General features: G+C 42.1%; 1 protein-coding gene across 1 annotated transcript in view; it reads left to right on the forward strand.

The window, feature by feature from the left end:
• The window catches only part of FDXR (ferredoxin reductase), an 86,898-nt gene that overhangs the window by 39,943 nt on the left and 25,150 nt on the right, over positions 1–21,805 (forward strand). Inside the window, exons 5-7 of the mRNA XM_056549740.1 lie at positions 5,904–6,017; positions 12,953–13,054; positions 14,688–14,795. Of these exons, the coding sequence (XP_056405715.1) occupies positions 5,904–6,017; positions 12,953–13,054; positions 14,688–14,795 (324 nt within the window). The remainder of the gene's footprint in view (positions 1–5,903; positions 6,018–12,952; positions 13,055–14,687; positions 14,796–21,805) is intronic.

The following is a 21,805-nucleotide window of genomic DNA, read 5'->3' on the forward strand; positions in this document are numbered from 1 at the left end:
CCGCAGATCGCTGGACTGAATTGTCCAGCGATCTGCGGCCATTGCCGACATGGGGGGGCATAATGACCCCCCTGGGCGATATGCCGCGATGCCTGCTGAACGATTTCAGCAGGCATCGGGCACCGGCTCCCCTCCGGCTAGCGGCGGGGGGCCGGGAAAAGACAGGACGTACTCCTACGTCCTCAGTCCTTAAGGACTCGGAAACGGGGGCGTAGGAGTACGTCCATTGTCCTTAAGGGGTTAAGGGGTTAATCATGGCATGTCACAGTGAGCTACATACATCCTATATATACCATGGGTAAATACCAACTGGATTAAACAGTTAGTTGGGGAATGCCTACTTTCGTTCGTTCCCCAACTAACTGTTTAATCCAGTTGGTATTTACCCATGGTATATATAGGATGTATGTAGCTCACTGTGACATGCCATGATTAAGGACGATATAGTCTGAAACGCGTCAGCGTTTCTGCTATGATTTTATCCCCTCTTTTTTGTTCACTCATATTTTTAATGGCTTGAATTAAAATTTTGGATTTTACTCGTTTTCCTTGGGAGCTGGACCCTGCTCTTCTGCTCTATTTCAAGATTTGTAAATTACTTCTATTAAAAAATCTTAATCCTTCCTGTACTTATTAGCTGCTGAATACTACAGCGGAAATTCTTTTCTTTTTGAAACACAGATCTGTCTGCTGACATCACGAGCAAAGTAGTCTCTGCTGACATCTCTGTCCATTTTATGAACTGTCCAGAACAGAATGTTTGCTATGGGGATTTCCTTTTACCCTGGACAGTTCCTAAAATGGACAGAGATGTCAGCAGACAGCTCTGTGTTTCAAACGGAAAATAATTTCCACTGTAGTATTCAGCAGCTAATAAGTACAGGAAGGATTAAGATTTTAAATAACATTAATGCTTATGAATTAATATAAAATCCCATCCCTTTCCCAATATCGCGCCACACCCCACCCTTCAATTCCCTGGTTGAACTTGATGGACATATGTCTTTTTTCGACCGTACTAACTATGTAACTATGTAATAGAAGTAATTTACAAATCTTTTTAATTTTCTGGCACCAGTTGATTTAAAAAAAAAAAAAAAAAAAGTTTTTCACCGGAGTACCCCTTTAAACACACCTGCTGGAATGCATAATTATACATAAGGAGATAATGGGATCCTATATCAAGAAGGTGAAATAAAATATAGGAGGCTTAGGAATATAGGAGTGTGTGAGAGACACCCTATATAAGTGCAGATGCCCTAATAGCCACTCAACCTTCATAGAATCCCCCCATACAGCCCTAAGAAGGTGTAAGAGACCTCTCAAGGGCTGCTGGTAAAGGAACCTCTTGACATACACCCCTTTCAAATTATAAAGGAGGGCTTTAGTTCCCCCTAAATAAACTGGTGAGAGGTGACCAATACTGCACCACTAGTATAATAAAATCCATATGAGAGCTTAAAGACATTGAGTCCCTGATAATTTTAAACACACACTTTCTGTTTATGTATTTGCAACAATTTTTTTAACGCATATCAATAAAGTTTAGTTTTTAGTGGTCCCCTAGTATAGGGTTCTTTTTCCCTGAGGGGGGATTGTCCTCCAAAGGGTATTGGAGTTGATCAATTGTACCCTAGGATCCACATAGGATATATGAGATCAGTATTCTGTGTGTGCTCTGACTAGTGATTTGTACAGTGGCAGAATTGCTACTTTACTATTCAACCCCTCTATAAGGTCATTAATGAATATATTAAATAGAACAGGACCCAAGACTGACCCCTGTGGTACCTCACTAGTAACAGTCACCCAATCAGAATAAGTACCATTAATAACCACCCTATGTTTCCTGTCACTGAGCCAGTTACTTACCCACTTACACATTCTCCCCCAGCCCCATCCTTCTCATTTTATGCACCAATCTTTTATGTGGCACCTTATCAAATGCTTTGGAAAAATCCAGATATACGACATCCAGCGACTGCCCCTGGTCCAGTCTGGAGCTCACCTCCTCATAAAAGCTGATCAGGTTAGTTTGACAGGACCGATCCCTCATAAAGCCATGCTGATATGGTGTCATACATTTTATTTTTATCAAGATACTCCAAAATAGCATCTCTTAGAAAACCCTCAAACAATTTACATACAACGGAGGTTAAGCTAACAGGTCTGTAATTCCCGGGGTCATCTTTTGTCCCCTTTTTAAATATTGGCACCACATTTGCCATGCGCCAGTCCTGGGGAACAGTCCCTGTTACTATAGAGTCCCTGAATATTAAAAATAGAGGTCTGTCTATTACAATACTGAATTCCTTTAGAACTCGGGGGTGAATGCCATCTGGACCTGGGGATTTGTATATTTAGATTTTTTTGTAGGCGGCACTGTACTTCTTCCTGAGTTAGACAGGTGACCTGTACTGGGGAGTTTACCTTATCACACTGTATTTCACCTGTCATTTCAGAAGAAGAATTTGAGAAGAATTTGTTTAGTATATTTGCTTTTTCCTGATCCCCCGTCTAGAATTTCTTCCTCATCATTTTGTAAAGGGCTAACACTTTCATTTTTGACCTTTTTGCTATTGATATGGTTAAAGAACATTTTGGGGTTAGTTTTACTCTTTGGCAATGAGTCTGTCTATCTCTATTTTTGCGGCTTTTATCTGTATTTTACATATTTTAACTTTTTCTTTAATAGCTTTTCAAATGCTTCTTCACTGCCATCCTGTTTTAGTTGTTTACATGCTTTATTTTAGTCATTTATTGCCCCCTTAACATTTTTATTCATCCATATTGGTTTTCTTTTATTTCTGACCCTTTTATTCCCATAAGGTATATACATCTTACAGTGAGAATTTAAGATATTCCTAAAAGTCTCCCATTTAGTGTCAGTATTCTTGTTTTTGAGGACATTATCCCATTTTATATTGTTAAGGGCTTCTCTGAGTTGATCGAACTTTGCTTTCCTAAAGTTCACTGTTTTTGTGGCCCCTCGAGAGATTCCCTTATTGAAGAACAAGTTATAATGTATTACATTATGATCACTATTTCCTAGGTGTCTTTCTACTTGCACATTAGTTACGCTATCAGGTCTGTTGGTTAATATTAAGTCTAGTAGGGTGCCCCCTCTGGTCGGGACCTGTACCATTTGGGACAGATAATTGTCTTTAGCTATAGTCAGAAACCTGTTTCCTTTATGAGATTTACAGGTCTCAGTCTCCCAGTTTATATCAGGATAGTTAAAGTCCCCCATTATTATCACCTCATTGTGATTTGCTTATTTGCTACCAGAATTTTTTTTTATCTCCATATATTTCTATCCACATTATCATTTCCCTCTCATATCCTCCCGCAGTGTGGCTATCCTCCCGCAGACTCTATTTCACATAAAGACAAACTCCTCCCCCTTTCAGTTTTGTCTGATCCTTCATGAATAGACTATATCCCTGTATGTTGACTTCCCAGTCACAGCTATCGTCCAACCAAGTCTCTGTTATACCCCCTATGTCATCATTTTCTTCAGACATCAACCACTTCAGTTCCTCTGTTTTATTGGACAGACTTCTGGCATAAGTCCTCATGCAATACAATGGTGTATGATATTTCTTCCTATGAAGCCTATCCCTATTAACTATTCTAACCCCTCCCTCTGCTCCGCCCCCAGGTATATTACTAAGTCCCCCCTCTCTATCTACACTATCCTTGCCCCTTCCACCTAACTTGCTCCTCTTTTACCCACCCTGGGGACTGCTTCGGTACGTCCCAAGGTCTGTGTCCCCCAATGGAGCCGATAGAGAAAAGGAGATTTTTATACTTACCGTAAAATTTCTTTCTCGGAGGATCCATTGGGGGATACAACACCCACCCATTTTTTTCTGGTGTTCCTGGTTTGGTTACCTGTCCAAGAATGTTTCAGTTAATTTTTATCCTGTTCCTCGGACAGTTTCTGGTTTTATTCTTACCTGTCGGTCGGTGCTCTGGGACTAAAACTGATTAGCTCAGGTGCGTGTGGGCGGGTATAACATGCTGGGATTGGCCGACTTTTCTTGTTGCCATAGTGTCAAGCCTCCTAGTGACAGCAGCATATACCCCAAGGTCTGTGTCCCCAATGGATCCTCTGAAAGAGATTTTATGGTAAGCATAAAATCTCCTTATCCCCTATCCAAAGGATAGGGAATAAGATGTCTAGTTGCGGAGGTCCTGCCGCTGGGGACCCCCACGATCTCCGTGCCAGTAGCGGTGGCAACATCACGCCACGCCCCTTTCATGTCAATGACAGGAGGTGTGACTGCTATGACTTAGCCGTCACGCCTTTTCCCATAGAAGTGGATGGAGGGGGCGTTGTGGCCGCATCGCAAGTCATCGGGCATGGAGCAGAGTTCACTCCGTGCGCCTAAAGAGGGGCTGCCACGCCGGAGTGAACTTTAGATAGAGTATAAGATGTTTGCTGGGGAGTACCCCTTTTAAGTTACATATGTACAGAAATCTAATTTCATGGAGAAACCAGTCAGAACCTACCAGTACCAGTAAATACACCATTTTTTTTTTTAAAGGGTAAGCTGAGATTAGAAAACAAGTCTTTCCGTTAACCCAGAAGTAGCGTCCCACCCTGTAATATTGAATAATTATATGGTTTGCTTGTTTTTGACAATCATCACAGCAATTAAAAAAGGTTGTTGAAGATAGGTTTTCTCTGCAAGAATCCATAGGGAAATCCATAAAACTAATGTGCACCAAATTGTGGGGATTTTGGGATTGATGTAAAGTTTACTGTCTATTTGCATGCATAGCTGAAAAAAATATCAATGGTTTTGAAGTACACACATGCAGAACCCCACCAAAATCCCCATGGTAAAATCACTTGTGGATTTCATTACAATTTATTTTATTTCCCTATAAGTTCAATGGACAAAATGTACTGCTCTTTATGGAACAGAAATTAACATGGTACGGAGGTGCAAATAGAAATTTTAGGTTATGGCAACATGTGAATAAGATTTGTTAAAGTCTTATCCAGTCACCAGTTTTACTGTATTCCATTGCAAATTTTTCTGACGCAAATATAGAGGGCAAATCTACAGGGACTTTGTCCCATGTAACATTTGGGAATTCAATAGACCTTCCTTAAAGGGGTACTCCCATGGAAAACTTTTTTTTTTTTTTTTTTATCCACTGGTGCCAAAAAAATGCATTTCCTCTGATGTCATGACCACAGTGCTCTCTGCTGACCTCTGCTGTTTATTTTAGGAACTGTCCAGAGCAGAAGAAAATCCCCATAGCAAACATATGCTGCTCTGGACAGTTCCTAAAATGGACAGCAGAGGTCAGCAGAGAGCACTGTGGTCATGACATCAGAGGAAATGCATTTCTTTTTTGGATTTCTCTTTAGTATACAGCCCCTAAAAAGTACTGGAAGGATTAAGATTTTTTAATAGAAGTGATTTACAAATCTGTTTAAAGGAGTACTCTGGTGCAGAGTATTCCTGCTCCTTCCTGCCCGGGCTGCAAAAAAAAATGAAAATAAACCATCACTCACCTTCCTGGGTTCCCGCGGAGCGCCACTACAGCTGATCGGTCCTCCGGTGCATCCTCTTCATACTTCCGGGTGTAACGTAGGCTGAGTGCCATGTGACGCTTTGTTACACCCGGAAGTATGAAGAAGATGGACCGGAGGACCGATCAGCTGTATTGGCGCTCCAGGGGAACCAAGGAAGGTGAGAGATGGTTTATTTTCATTTTTTTGGCAGGACGGAGCAGGAATACTCTGCACCAGAGTACTCCTTTAACTTTCTAGCACCAGTTGATTTAAAAAAACAAAAAAAACTAAATTTCCATGGGAGTACCCCTTTAAAAGGCCAATCTTAAAACAGGTACAGCATGAGAAAACTTTGTTCTACATCCCACAGAGTTACGGAGCGGAAGATAAAAGGGAATTGGGAATACCCGGAGAAAAGCTTCAAGGAGTATATTCAGCCAGGGACTTTGTGGGCTGGTACAATGGACTTCCTTACAATAGATATGTGAGTAATGAGGATGTTTAAATGTGTATTTAAATTTTCTTTTTTTGTAAAAATGTGCTGAGATGCCGATTTGACTTAATGTGCAAAATATGGGCTTCTTGTGCAAAACACAAGGGGGAAATGTATCAAAACCTGTCCAGAGGAAAAGTTGCTGAGTTGCCCATAGCAACCAATCAGATCGCTTCTTTCGTTTTTCAGTGGCCTTTTACAAAAATGAAATAACCAATCTGATTGGTTGCTATAGGCAACTCAGCAACTTTTCCTCTAGACAGGTTTTGATAAATCTTCCCCAAGAAGTGCTGTTTAGAAAGGTGGCAGCAGTGTTAACAAACAAGGTAAGTATAATGTTTCATTGTTTGTTCTTATATAATTTTATGTTTTGCACCAAAAGCACATTTGTACCAAAAAATTACAAGGGAATATAAGAAACTTCGTAATATGTTTTATTAGAGAAAAGTACTTTGTTCTTCTTTTTTGAGCCCCCACCCCTAGCAGAACTAATTCACTCAGAAAAACTGCTTAGTTCTCTGTTTTCAAGCAGCTTATTAACAAATCAGATTTCACACTGCCAATACAAGTTTACGGAGAGGAGGAGGTGAGGCTAGAAATGGGAGGAGAATGAGTTTAGAGAGGAGAGGCACAACAGGTAGATAGATACAGTTGTCTCTTTGCAATTTCTCTGTAAGTATATTTTTCCCAATGGCTTGCTTCATAGTTTAGACTGCTCAGTACTGCTCCTCTGTAATGTTCTCCATGTTCCTGCCTTTTAGTGTGTAATGTACAGTGGGGCAAAAAAGCTTTTAGTCAGCCACCAAGTTCTCACAATTAAAAAGATGAGAGGCCTGTAATTTTCATCATAGGTATACCTCAACTACGAGAGACATCATGAGAAAAAAAAAATTAGTAAAATCACTGTCTGATTTTTAAAGAATTTATTTGCAAATTATGGTGGAAAAAAGTATTTCGTCAATAACAAAAAGTTCATCTCAATACTTTGTCATTGCCAACAAAGGGTATATAACAGAGGTCAAACGTTCTCTGTAAGTCTTCATAAGGTTTTCACACACTCTTGCTGGTATTTTGTCCTATTCCTCCATGCAGATCTCCTCTAGAGCAGTGATGTTTTGGTGCTGTCGCTGGGCAACACGGACTTTCAACTCCCTCCAAAGGTTTTCTATGGGGTTTAGATCTGGAGACTGGCTAGGCCACTCCACGACCTTTTGAAATGCTTCTTACGAAGCCACTCCTTTGTTGCCCGGGCGGTGTGTTTGGGATCTTTGTCATGCTGAAAGACCCAGCCACGTTTCCCCTTCAATTCCCTTGCTGATGGAAGAAGGTTTTCACTCAAAATCTCACGGTACGTGGCCATATTAATTCTTACCTTTTACACAAATTAGTTGTCCTGGTCCCTTGGCAGAAAAACAGATCCAAACCATGATGTTTCCACCCCCATGCTTCACAGTAGGTATGGTGTTCTTTGGATTCAGCTAAGCATTCTTTCTCCTCCAAACACGACGAGTTGAGTTTTTTTACCATATGACATTCTCTCAGTCCTCTTCTGGATCATCCAAATGCTTTCTAGCAAACTTCAGACGGGCCCGGACATGTATTGGCTTAAGCAGGGGGACACGTCTGGCACTGCATGATTTGAGTCCCTGGCGGTGTAGTGTGTTACTGATGGTAGCCTTTGTTACTTTGGTCCCAGCTCTCTGCAGGTCATTCACCAGGTCCCCTTGTGTGGCTCTGGGATTTTTGCTTACCGTTCTTGTTTTGACACTACGGGGTGAGATCTTGCGTGGAGCCCCAGATCAAGGGAGATTATCAGTGGTCTTGTTGTAGGTCTTCCATTTTTCTAATTGCTCCCACAGTTGATTTCTTCACACCAATCTGCTTGCCTATTGCATATTCAGTCTTCCCAGCCTGGTGCAGATCTACAATTTTGTTTCTAGTGTCCTTCGACAGCTCTTTGGTCTTGACCATAGTGGAGTTTGGAGTGTGACTGTTTGAGGTTGTGGACAGGTGTCTTTTATCCTGATAACAAGTTCAAACAGGTGCCATTAATATAGGTAACGAGTGGAGGACAGAGTAGACTGTTAACCCCTTCCCGACCTATGACATACCTGTACGTCATGAGTGGCAAGGTGTTCCCGACCCATGACATACAGGTACGTCATGAACGTTTTTGCCGCTATTCGCGGCATCCCGCAGCGCCCGGTAAGATGGTGGCTATAACTAGCTAAAAGCAGCGTTTTGCTATGAGAATACTCAGCAGCGTGGTGTGTGAGTCCCGATCACAGGGATCGGGACACACACCGCTCTAAGTGTCCCTTACCCGTCCCCTGGCGTCACTTACCCGGCCATGCGGTGTCCCAAGCGGTCCCGGCGCAAGCTGCGTCCTCCAGGCGGTCCCGGGGGGTGGTGCGTCCCGGCGGTGAGTTTGCAGCAGCAGGGCGGCATCTTCATTGGCAGCAGTGAGATCGCCATAAAGCGATCTCACTGCTGCCTCTGGGAGTTTCAAAACTGCAACTCCCAGCATGCTCAGACAGCCTTTGGCTTTCTGTGCATGCTGGGAGTTGTAGTTTTGCAACATCTGGAGGTCCACAGTTTGGAGACCACTGTATAATGGTCTCCAATCTGTGCTCTTCCAGATGTTGCAAAACTACAAATCTCAGCATGCTCAGTCTGTCCAGGCATGCTGGGAGTTGTAGTTCTCTAACATCTGGAAGAGCACAGATTGGAGACCATTATACAGTGGTCTCCAAATTTTGGACCTCCAGATGTTGCAAAACTACAACTCCCAGCATACCAGACTGCCCAAGCATGCTGGAAGTTGTATTTCAGCAACATCTGATCCTTCAGATATTGCCGAACTACAACTTCCAGCATGCCTGGGCGGTCTGGGCATGCTGGGAGTTGTAGTTTTGCAACAACTGGAGGCACACTAGTTGGGAAACATTGTCAGTTTCCTACCTCAGTGCCTCAATTGTGCACTAACAGACCATGCATGCTGGGAGTTGTAGTTTTGCAACAGCTGGAGGCACATTGGTTTGGAAACACTAAGTAATAAACTTTCAAGTGTTTTGCAACCAGTGTGCCTTCAGCTGTTGCATAACTACAACCCCCAGCATGCACGGACAGCCAAAGGGCATGCTGGGAGTTGTAGCAGTATGCCTCTAGCTGTTGCATAACTACAAGTCCCAACATGCCCTTCTGCTGTCACTGCATGCGGAGATTTGTAGTTTTTGCAACAGCTGAAGGCACACTGGTTGAGAAACACCAGTTTGTTATCTAACTCCGTGTTTCGCAACCAGTGTGCCTCCAGCTGTTGCAAAACTACAACTCCCAGCATGCACGGACAGCCAAAGAGCATGCTCGGAGTTGTAGTTTTGCAACAGCTGGATGTTTGCCCCCCCCCCCCCCCCCCTAAAATGTGAATGTACAGGGTACACTCACATGGGCGGAGGTTTACAGTGAGTGCTGCAAGTTTGAGCAAATTTTGCGCTGCAGCTCAAACTCCCAGTGGCAAACTTGCTGTGAACCTCTGCCAGTGTGACTGTACCCTAAAAACACTACACTACACTTACACTAACCTAAAATAAAAAGTAAAAAACACTACATATACACATACCCCTAGACAGCCCCCCTCCCCAATAAAAATGAAAAACGTCTGGTACGCTACTGTTTCCAAAACGGAGCCTCCAGCTGTTGCAAAACAACAACTCCCAGTATTGCCGGACAGCCATTGACTGTCCAGGCATGCTGGGAGTTTTGCAACAGCTGGAGGCACCCTGTTAGGGGTATTCTACGCCAGTGATTCCCAATGTCAACCCCTATGCAAATCCCTAATTTAGGCCTCAAATGCGCATTGCGCTCTCTCAGGGCAACAGTTTTGGGACACATATGGGGTATCTCCGTACTATAGAGAAATTGCCTTACAAATACATTTTTTTTTTTCTCCTTTAACCCCTATGAAAAGGTGAAGATGGGGTCTACACCAGCATGTTAGTGTATAAAAATTATATTTTTTTACACTGACATGCTGGTGCTGCCGCATACTTTTCATTTTCACAAGAGTTAAAAGGGAAAAAAGACCTTCAAAATTTGTAATGCAATTTCTCCCAAGTACGGAGATACCCCATATGTGGGCACAAAGTGCTCTGGGGGCGCACAACAAAGCTCAGAAGGGAGAGTGCACCATGTACATTTGAGGTGATTTGCACAGGGGTGGCTGATTGTTACAGCAGTTCTGACATAAACGCAAAACAATAAATATCCATATGTGACCCCATTTTGTAAACTACACCCCTCATGGAATTTAATAAGGGGTGCAGTGAGCATTTACGCCCCACTGGTGTATGACAGATTTTTGGAACAGTGGTCTGTGAAAAAGAAATAAAATTTTTCATTTGCACAGTCCACTGTTTCAAATATCTTTCAAACGCCAGTGGGGTGTAAATGCTCACTGCACCCCTTATTAAATTCCATGAGGGGTGTAGTTTACAAAATGGGGTCACGTGGGGGGTCCACTGTTCTGGCACCATAGTGGCTTCCTAAATGGGACATGCCCCCCAAAAACCCTTTCATAAAAACTCACTCTCCAAAATCCCATTGTCGCTCCTTCCCTTCTGAGCCCTCTACTGCACCCCGCCGAACACTTTACATAAACATATGAGGTGTTTCTTACTTGAGAGAAATTGGGTTACAAATTGTAGGGTGATTTCTCTCCTTTAACCCCTTGTAAAAATTTAAAAATTGGGTCTACAAGAACATGTGAGTGTAAAAAATGAAGATTTAGAATTTTCTCCTTCACTTTGCTGCTATTCCTGTGAAACACCTAAAGGGTTAAAACACTTAGTGAATGTCATTTTGAATACTTTGGGGGGGGGTGCAGTTTTTATAATGGGGTCATTTATGGGCTATTTCTAATATGAAGACCCTTTAAATCCACTTCCAACCTGAATTGGTCCCTGAAAAAGTACGATTTTGAAAATCTTGAGAGAAATTGGAAAATTGCTGCTGAAATTTCAAGCCCTCTGATGTCTTCCAAAAGTAAAAACACGTCAATTTTTTGATGCAAACATAAAGTAGACATATTGTATATGTGAATAAATATGTAATTTATTTGGAATATCCATTTTTCTTACAAGCAGAGTTTCAAAGTTAGAAAAATGCAAAATTTTCCAAGTTTTCATGACATTTTTAGATTTTTTTTACCGAGAAATTATGCAAATATCAGTGACATTTTACCAATAACATAAAGTAGAATATGTCACAAAAAAACAGTCTCGGAATCAGAATGATAAGTAAAAGCATCCCAGAGTTATTAATGTTTAAAGTAACAGTGGTCAGACATTCAAAAAATGCCCAGGTCCTGAAGGTGAAAATGGGCTGGGTCATGAAGGGGTTAAAGGGGTACTACCGTGGAAATTATTATTTTTTTTAAATCAACTGGTGCCGGAAAGTGAAACAGATTTGTAAATCACTTCTATTAAAAAATCTTAATCCTTCCAGTACTTTTTAGGGGCTGTATACTAAAGAGAAATCAAAAAAGAAATGCATTTCCTGTGATGTCATGACCACCGTGCTCTCTGCTTACCTCTGCTGTCCATTTTAGGAACTGTCCAGAGAAGCATATGTTTGCTATGGGGATTTTCTCCAGTTCCTAAAATGGACAGCAGAGGTCAGCAGAGAGCACTGTGGTCAGGACATTACAGGAAATGCATTTCTTTTTTGGATTTCTCATACAGCCCCATACGCGGAAAAATAAAAAAGTTATAGGGGTCAGAAGATGACAATTTTAAACTTATTAATTTTCCTCCATGTAGTTATGATTTTTTCCAGAAGTACAACAAAATCAAACCTATACAAGTAGGGTATTATTTTAATCGTATGAACCTACAGAATAAAGATAAGGTGTAATTTTTACCGAAAAATGTACTACGTAGAAACGGAAGCCCCAAAAAGTTACAAAACTGCGTTGTTTTTTTTTCAATTTTGTCTCACAATGATTTTTTTTTTCGTTTCATCGTAGATTTTTGGGCAAAATGACTGACGTCATTACAAAGTAGAATTGGTGGCGCAAAAAATAAGCAATCAAATGGATTTTTAGGTGCAAAATTGAAAGGGTTATGATTTTTTAAAGGCAAGAGCAAAAAACGAAAGTGCAAAAACGGAAAAAACCCCGGTCCTTAAGGGGTTAAAGAAGAACTTACAGGTCTGTGAGAGCCAGAAATCTTGCTTGTTTGTAGGTGACCAAATACTAAACTAATTTTAAAAATCAGACAGTGATTTTATGGAAATTTTTTTCTTATTATGTCTCTCATAGTTGAGGTATACCAATGATGAAAATTACAGCCTCTCATCTTTTTAAGAGGGAGAACTTGCACAATTGGTGGCTGACTAAATACTTCTTTTCCCCACTGTAAATAGAAGGAAGAGTAGGAGTTCATCTTCTTCTAAAACTTATTATGAGAAGTTTCCTGAAACAGGTAAATTTTAACCTTTACTCATAGCAAAAATATAATATTAAAATTATGCTTCATATAAACCACTGCATATTTCATCAAGTGCTGATATCTTCAAGTGCTGATACAATGGAATATGCTAATAATGAGATACAGAATATGTACACATGTTTGAGTGTGTGGGAGCAAACAGCCTTACAGCAGGGACACAGATAGCACTTTAGGACAGAATATTTAGAGCAATATATATTTGCACGGAGACCAGTACAGATGAAAATTGTCAGTGGATAAATTGATTCCAGAATCTTTTTTGATGTGTTAAGCAACTTGACTGCTTTTATATGCTCTGTTAGTTTAACTTTATTTATCTTAAGGCTTCATGTAAGGTATAACCCTCTGAAATGTATGCAATCTGGAAAGAAGTACACAGACACTGATATAAGGGAATTCATGATGTTCTCTGTGTCCTAGTTGTCCCCAGACCTGAGCAGTGAGACAGCTGTCATCTTAGGACAAGGAAATGTTGCATTGGACATTGCAAGAATGTTGCTTTCCCCTTTGGAACTGTTAAAGGTGAGTAAGCATTTCACCCATTCCCGTACCCCCGACGGGCAAAATTGAAAACAAAATGGAATTGCGCAATTTGGTGTGGCAATTTTTTCTGGGTTCATGATACGGTAACACTGACAATGACATGCTGGTAATGTTTCATCTTATTATTTTAAAAAATCTTCTCATTGTCATGTTCTTACCCCCTATAACTTTTTTTTTATTTTTTCACCCATTGATCTTTTATGAGGGCGCTTTTTTTGCACCATGAGCTGTGCTTTTTAGTGGTACCACTTTTGTGTAGTTCTGACTTTTTGATTAAGTTTATTATGAGATGATTTTGCCCTTTTGAAATAATTTTTTTGCATTTACGCTATCAACATGCAGGATTAGGAATGTAAAAATGTAATTGTTCGGACAATTCTGCATGCAGCAATACCAAATACATTTTATTTTTATATTTTTAAAGTGTTTTATTTTGAAAATGGGAAAGGGTGTGAATAACATTTTTTATTAGGGGGTTTATATAAAAAAAAATTTAAAACTTTTGTTTTAACACTTTTTACCATCCCCCCCGTTTCAGATCTCAGGGGGGTCCGATCGCTGGGTCGCCCCATCAAGGGCCAAATCGTTATATTGCAATCTGCAATTATAGCAATTTGATTGCAATTGCGATATACCGTGCAGCCCGAGTAACCGACTTTCCTCACCCGCGTCATGCTTCCCCACCCATCCCATGACATACATGTACAGCATGGGCGGGGAAGAGGTTATCCAACAGTACATTTCCACAGGTTTTTTGTGGTAGTGCAACACGAAATGTAGCTAAAACATTCCATGGATACGTGTGATGTAGGGATCGACCAATTGTCTGTTTGGCCAATATTATCGGCAGATATTCACGATTTTGGACGCTATCGGCAATTACCTTGCCAATAATCCGACAATGCACCACCCCCAGCCCACCACACCGCACCCAAGACCGCCACTGCACTGCACCGCACCACCGCACCAGCCAGAGACCGCCGCTTCCCCATTCCCTCCCCCCATTGCCGGTTTTATATTTACCTGTTCCCAGGGCCCGGGGTCCGCGCTACTTCTGGCTCCTTCAGCGTCCTGTGTTACGCTGTGCAATGACGAGTGACGTCCTCAACGCGACCTCACAATCAGTGCGCACAGTGACAGCTCAGGACGCCGCCGGAGCCAGAAGTAGCGCGGAGCCCGGGCCCCGGGAACAGGTAATTATAAAACCGGGAATCGGGGAGGCAATGGGGCAGCAGCGGTGGTTGGACTGAGGACCGGCAGGGGAGAGAAGCGGGTGGCAGCGGCGGTCTCTGGCACAGCAAAAGCAGCTGCAGTTCATTGATTCAAAGCGCCCGCTTTAAATCAATGATCTGCAGCGGAGTCGCCGGGTTGTGGTGGGGGGGAGAATGTCAGGGGGGGATAAATAGCCAATAACTTATACCGGAATATCGGTATAAATTATCGGCTATCTGCCTTAACCTCCACAGATTATCGGTATCGACCCTAAAAAAATCGATATCGGTCGATCCTTAGTGTGATGTGGTTTCTGGAGGTAAGCAACCATATTTTTTAACCCCCTTTTAAGTTTATTTATTTCTTTTGCTAACACTGGCTAAATACTGTCTTTTTACAGAACACTGATGTCACACAGCCTGCTCTTGAAGCCCTTTCTCAGAGTCGTGTCAAGAAGGTCTGGTTGATTGGACGTCGCGGACCGCTGCAGGTGGCGTTTACGATAAAGGTGCATTTTAAAGTTTTAAGATATTTAGCGATTGTATAGTGACAACAAATCTGCATCTCTGTATACAATTTGGAATTATTTACTCCAGCCCAGTCGTTAATGGGGTTCACGGTCTATTTTAAGACTTCAAAACAGGCTAAGAGAAATTAGGTTACGTTTATGTAGAGTTATAGAATTGTTATTGTACCATATTGTACCCATATCCCTTTCTTTCATTCACATCTTCTCCTGTCCCTTGGTTGAACTTGATGGACATGTGTTTTTTTTTTTTTTTAACAGTAGTTTTATGTAACAATGTAAATTCCATTGGTAGGTCCATTTACTTGTAGGTCGTTACACTCTTATTTATTACTTTGGGCAAAGTAGAAGGAGATCTAAAACTATAGTGCTATAGTTATAAAAAGCTTGGCCCCAGGCAACATTGGGCATATATGCTCAGCATATGCATGGGATACTCAGGTGCTGCACCTGAGGCAGGTTCTGGCTGCTATTGGCAGCTGACAGACACCATTAAAGGGGTACTCTGCCCCCAGACATCTTATACCCTATCCAAGGTGTTGTAGAAGGAGGGGGATGAACACTAAAAGAAACAAAGATTTAACCCATTCAATGCTGTGGCCGCCGATCACAACATCTAGGTGGTTACAAAGTCCCAGACCTTAAAGGGGTACTCCGCCCCTAGACATCCTAACCCCTATCCATGGATAGGGGATAAGATGTCTGATCGCAGGGGTCTCGCCGCTGGGACCCCTGCAATCTCTCCTGCAGCCCCTTTTAGAAGGGCCTTTAGAAGGCCTGTAATATGAGCGTAGCAAATATGACAGTACACTACAATAAACTAGTCACATTGCATCCCAGAAAACATGGAATAAAAATCCCATTAACTACAGTATACTACCAATAAAAGCTACAGCTCACCACAAAAGTCCTCACACAGATCTATAGATGAAAAAATTAAAGTTATAAAAATCAGAATATGGCAATCCAAAACATATATAAAACCATTTTTTAACAATTTTTATTTTATAAAAGTAGTAAAACATTTTTTTTTTTAAATACTAGGCTTGAAGGAAAGACAGGGTAGGCACCACAGGAAATATGGTTCTCTTTACACCTGGAAAGCAATACCCACCGAAAAAAAGAATATATTGCTATAGCAGGGAGTGACAGTACTAAGGGAGAACAGCTTGAAATGTGGGTTAAATATCCAATCTTTTATTAAGAGTCCATTATAACATGCTCACTATTGGGTCACAGGAAAGGAAGATTAAAACATGGGAAGAGCTTATGGAGGGTAGGAAGGCTGGGGGTGGAACATGGTTGGAATATATGAGAATAAGAGGTATAGTAAAGGACACGATAGATAAGGGGGAAAAAGGTGGTAGTAACAGGTAGTTTTTTTTTTTTTGATAAGATGATTAATACAGAAATAAGAAAAAAGGAGCTATCACAAATATACAGAGCACTTAATAAATTCTCTATATTAAAAAGAAGTCACTATAGTAAAAAAAATATGGCAAAAAGAATTGGGTGAGATAGAAGAAGCACAGTGGGGAAAAATATATGAAAGAATTAACTTACTCCATTAAATGTGAATCAAAAGGTGATACAGTTTAATATTGTTTATAGGTTGTATTACACACCTCTCTTTCTTCACAAAATAGGCAAAAAGAGCACGAGTGCCTGTTTAAAATGCGGGCAATCTGCTGCATATGTTTTGGGCATGCCCAGAAATAAAGAAATTCTGGGGAGAAGTTACACAGCTAATAGAGAAAAGCTGGAAGATTAGAATAAAAATAACGCCAATAAATGCGCTCTTGGGAGGTGATATTGGGATAGAAATAAGTAGGAATTGGGCAAAAAAATTTTTAAGGATACTCTTTTACGCCAGACTAATGCTAGTAACGCAGTGGATATCTGTAACAGGCCCGAGTGTGTACCAGTGGAGAGAGGGGCTGAGGAGGGATTATAGAATAGAATTATAGAGAATTATATGCGCTGAGCCGCGTGGTCCGATGGGACATTGACCTTTTTTTCTTTTTTCCCCAGGAGGTGATAGGGTGGGGGATAATTGTAGAAATGGTGTATTATTTTTCTATATTGTATATTATTGTGGTAATAAAGCATCTAAAAAAAAACAAAAAAAAAACATGCTCAGGAGCAGAGAGGCAGTGGTCATCGGGAGTTGACTGGTAGATGGAGATGGCTGTTTCACGGTTACCCACTTTCTAGGGATCGACCGATATCGTTTTTTTAGGGCCGATACCGATAATCGGTGCAGGTTAGGGCCGATAGCCGATAACTTATACCGATATTTCGGTATAAGTTATCGGCTATTTAACCCCCTGCGACACGGCTGCAGATCATTGATTTAAAGCGGACGCTTTAAATCAATGATCTGCAGTGGCTTTTGCGGGGCCATAGGCCGCCGCCGCCACCACCCGCTTCTCTCCCCCTACCTGTCAGGGTGCTCCGGGCCATCCATCCATCGTTCCTGTAGTGTCCGGGGGCGTTCCGGGTGGAGGGTGGTCCGGTCCGGGCTGTCCTTCTCCTGCGGGCCTCTTCTCCACTCCGGGCAGGCTCCGGCCTAGTACGCTGCATAGACGTCGCTGCGCAGTGACACCCGTGCGCAGCGATGCACCTGACGTCACGGCGTAGCGGCGTCTATGCAGCATACTAGGCCGGAGCCTGCCCGGAGTGGAGAAGAGGCCCGCCGGAGAAGAAGGACAGCCCGGACCGGACTACCCTCCACCCGGAACGCCCCCGGACACTACATGAAGGAAGGAAGGATGGCCTGGACCACCCCCATTACGGGTAAGTTTAATTTTTTTATTCACTCGGAGGATGGGGGAGGGGCCCGACCGGTATAGCGGTATGGGAAAAATCCATACCGGTATACCGCCTAGCATCACGGTGGGGGGTGCGACGCGGTGCGGTGGGTCGGAGGTGCGGTGCGGTCGAGGGGGTGGCGGTCGCGGTGCGGTGGGGGCGGTGCGGGGGGCGGGGCATTATCGGCTTATCGGCAAGATAATTGCCGATACCGATAATGCCCAAAATCCTGATTATCGGCCATACCGATAATCTGTTGATCCCTACCACTTTCTCTAGCTGTCTTATAGTTAGATCCTCATTGTGGCCCATAACAACTAATCACAGCTCAGCTTTCATTTTATCAGAACAATATCACAAAAGAAAGCAAAGCTGAGCGCTGATTAGATGTTATGTGCAACACAAGAATCACACTATAAGGCTAAGTTTCCACATGGTTTTTTCTCTGGCAGATTTTGGATATCTGCCACTGCAGTTTTTGTGCCAATGCCAGAAGTGTATTCAAAAGGAATAGGAAATATAAAGGAAGGACTTATACGTCTCCTTCCTTATGGATCCACTTCTAACTTTGGCTCAAAAACTGCAGTGGCAGATATCCAAAAACTGCCAGAAAAAAAACGAGTGGAAACTTAGCCTAATACATCTTTATAAATCTCCATAATACTTTTTTTTTCCAGATATAAAACTCCTTTTAAAAAGAGAAGTTCAACTCCCTTTTATATAGTTTTTACTAATCCTGGTTGCTGTGAGGATAACTGCAGATAAAATTACCACATTGCCACAACCTATTTGGGTTAACACTGTATGGCCTTGGACTGTTAATTTAAAATTTTCCTATGTGAAATTCTGTATTCAACTTCAACACATTAAGGGGAGATTTATCAAAACCTGTGTAGAGGAACAGTTGCCTATAGCAACCAATCAGATTACTTCTTTCGTTTTATAAAGAGGCCTATGAAAAATTAAAGAAGCAATCTAATTGGTTGCAACGGGCTGACCAAAGAAGTTGAGTATACATCTTTGTTATATCCAGAGGCTGTCTTTGGGAAATAGACATATTGTTGAGTACTGCGTGCATTGCTGCAGCAGTTGAAGGGGGTGGGGTTCATCCTGTCAGTGCATAGACCACACACTACGTCAGATTGGTGTGCATGGCTTTCATCACAGAAAGAAGCCTCTTCTAAAGATGATGCGCCAAAAAAATCACTACTTTACAGTGTAGCAGAGTGTCATTTGTTCAGTGTTGTCACAGAGAGAACCCCTTAAGGACGCAGGGTTTTTCAGTTTTTGCATTTTCGTTTTTTCCTCCTTGCCTTTTAAAAATCATAACCCTTTCAATTTTCCACCCAAAAATCCATATGATGGCTTATTTTTTGCGTCACCAATTCTACTTTGCAGTGACATTAGTCATTTTACCCAAAAATCCACAGCGAAATGAAAAAAAATAATCATTGTGCGACAAAATCGTAGAAAAAACGCAATTTTGTAACTTTTGGGGGCTTCCGTTTCTTCGCAGTGCATATTTCGGTAAATATGACACCTTATTATTCTGTAGTTCCATACGGTTAAAATGATACCCTACTTATACAGGTTTAATTTTGTCGTACTTCTGGAAAAAATCATAACTACATGCAGGAAAATGTATACGTTTAAAAATGTCCTCTTCAGACCCCTATAAAACTTTTTAATTTTTCCATGTACTGGGTGATATGAGGGCTCATTTTTTTGTTCCGTGATCTGAAGTTTTTATCGGTATCATTTTTGTTTTGATCTGACTTTTTGATCACTTTTTATAAATTTTTTAATGGTATAAAAAGTGACCAAAAATACGCTTTTTTGGGCTTAGGATTTTTTTTACGTGTACGCCATTGACCGTGCGGCTTAATTAATTATATATTTTTATAGTTCGGACATTTACCCACGCGATGATACCACATATGTTTATTTTTATTAACACTTATTGTTTTTTACGGGAAAAGGGGAGTGATTCAAACTTTTATTAGGGAAGGGGTTAAATGATCTTTATTAACACTTTTTTTTTTCCATTTTATAGCTCCCATAGGGACCTGTAACACTGCACACACTGATCTTTTACACAGATCACTGGCGTGTATTAATACGCCTGTGATCAGTGTTATCAGCGCTGATCGGACACCGAGGAGGCAGGTAAGGTCCCTCCCGGTGTCCTGTAAGCTGTTCGGGACGCCGCGATTTCACCACGGCAGTCCCGAACAGCCCGACTGAGCAACTGGGATACTTTTCACTTTCGCTTCAGACGCGGCGGTCAGCTTTGATTGCTGCGTCTGAAGGGTTAATACAGGGCATCACCGCGATCGGTGATGTCCTGTATTAGCCGCGGCATATCGCGGGAGCCGGCGGTGGCCGTAAATATACGTCCTTAGTCGTTAAGGAGATAAAGATATAATAAGCTATATGAGGCGGCTCTATTAACTGGAGTTAAAATGGTAGACATAGAGTCTTACAGAAGGCTTTTAGTTGCCATAGTAATTGATCACCACCCCATGATCATATTCACCGTTGGCACACGCTGTTTAACCCCTTGTATAACAGTAAGAATGTTGAGTGGCACTCACCAATATCTTCTGTAGTGAAAATTTTTTTTATTGTAGATGCGGTGTATAATAATAAAACACAGGAACATGAACGCTGGTAACCCCTGCAAAGCGACATCTGTTTTGTACACAGTGGCCCTCATTTACTATTGCAAACCCGAGATGTTTTGTCTGGATGTGCGCCAGATTTGAAAAAGCCCTGGACGTGGTAACAGAAAAGGGGCGTGTGTCTGACATTTTCACAAAGACCCAACATATTTACTAGGGTTTAAAACCAAAAATAAAAGTGAGCAAATCTTAATTGCTTAGTGACAATAAATCCAGTACTTACAGAAAAATACGAAGGTCAATTTTATCATACAAGCCAAGGTTTCCTTGTGCATTAGTGTGCATGATTCATCCAGCTTTTGCATAAAGCAGAGCCCTCCTATCAATACCAGCTCTTGCTGGCACCTTTCGATACTGAAAAACTTTTTGGTCTGAAGGTCTGTGATCTTTCACAAAATGTTTGATTACGAACCATGTGTACCGGATGCATAGTGCTACCTATATAGAAGCGCCTGCATCCACACACCATACTGTAAACTACATGTAACAGTACACAAAGTCTCTCACGGTTACCTGTGTGCCTCTTATCGTTATGTTTTTTCCTGTGGAGAATTGAGGGCACCATTTACAGCTACCACGTTTGTGGTTGCCTTTAGAAACCAAAGCTCTGTGGGTAAATCCTGTTTCTCTATTGGCTCCTTTGGGGGACACAGAAACCCTGGGTATATGCTGCGGCCACTAGGAGGCTTGACACTAGGCACCAAGAAAAGTCGGCCCCTCTCAGCAGGATATACCCTTCTTTTCTCCTTTTTTTATTTTTTAGTTTTTCAGGTGGGGGGGTTAAGGATCATGGTGCTACCTGTTCCCCCATATGCGGCTAAGGGGCACGTGGGCATAAAGTATATTCACCGTTAACCCCTTCCCACCAACGGCCAGCGCCTGGGGTTGCACCTTGGGTCCAGGTCCCCCTATCTTCCCTGCTCGTCCCGCTGTCTCAGCCTGACGTGATGCAGGTGACTATAGCTGGCTGAAGATATCTTAGGCGAGTATGGCTGTTTACAGGGTGAGTATATCTCTCCCCCCCCCCCCCCCCCCCCCCTCCACTTTACCACCACCGCTTTCTATCTATTATGCCTTGGTCCTTGCTTTGGGAGCCCCTTATCCTTGGGGCCTCCTGAGGGGGAATTGTCGCCTCTTTTATCTGGATTCTCTGTCTGTGTCTGTCTCTCTCGTTCTCGCTCTCTTTCTCGCTCGCTCGCTCTCTCTCTTTCTTGCTCTCTCTTTCTCGTTCGCTCTCTCTCGTTCTCGCTCGCTCTCTTGTTCTCTCTCTCATTTTTTATTCTCTCATCTCACAATGTCCGAAACCAGACCCGACCTTTCCTTTCACTGCTCCCGTCCCTCTCCTAAGGTTTTCAGCTCTCCTGCTGAATTTGACACCTTACTGGAAACTGCATGGAAGCATCCTGACAAGTGCTTTCAAGGGACTAAGCAGGTTCAGGCACAGTTTCCTTTTGCCCAGGACCTCATTGCAAGATGGACATCTCCACCAACTGTGGTTCC

This window comes from Hyla sarda, chromosome 13, assembly GCF_029499605.1.
Source record: "Hyla sarda isolate aHylSar1 chromosome 13, aHylSar1.hap1, whole genome shotgun sequence".
Classification (NCBI taxonomy): Eukaryota; Metazoa; Chordata; class Amphibia; order Anura; family Hylidae; genus Hyla; species Hyla sarda.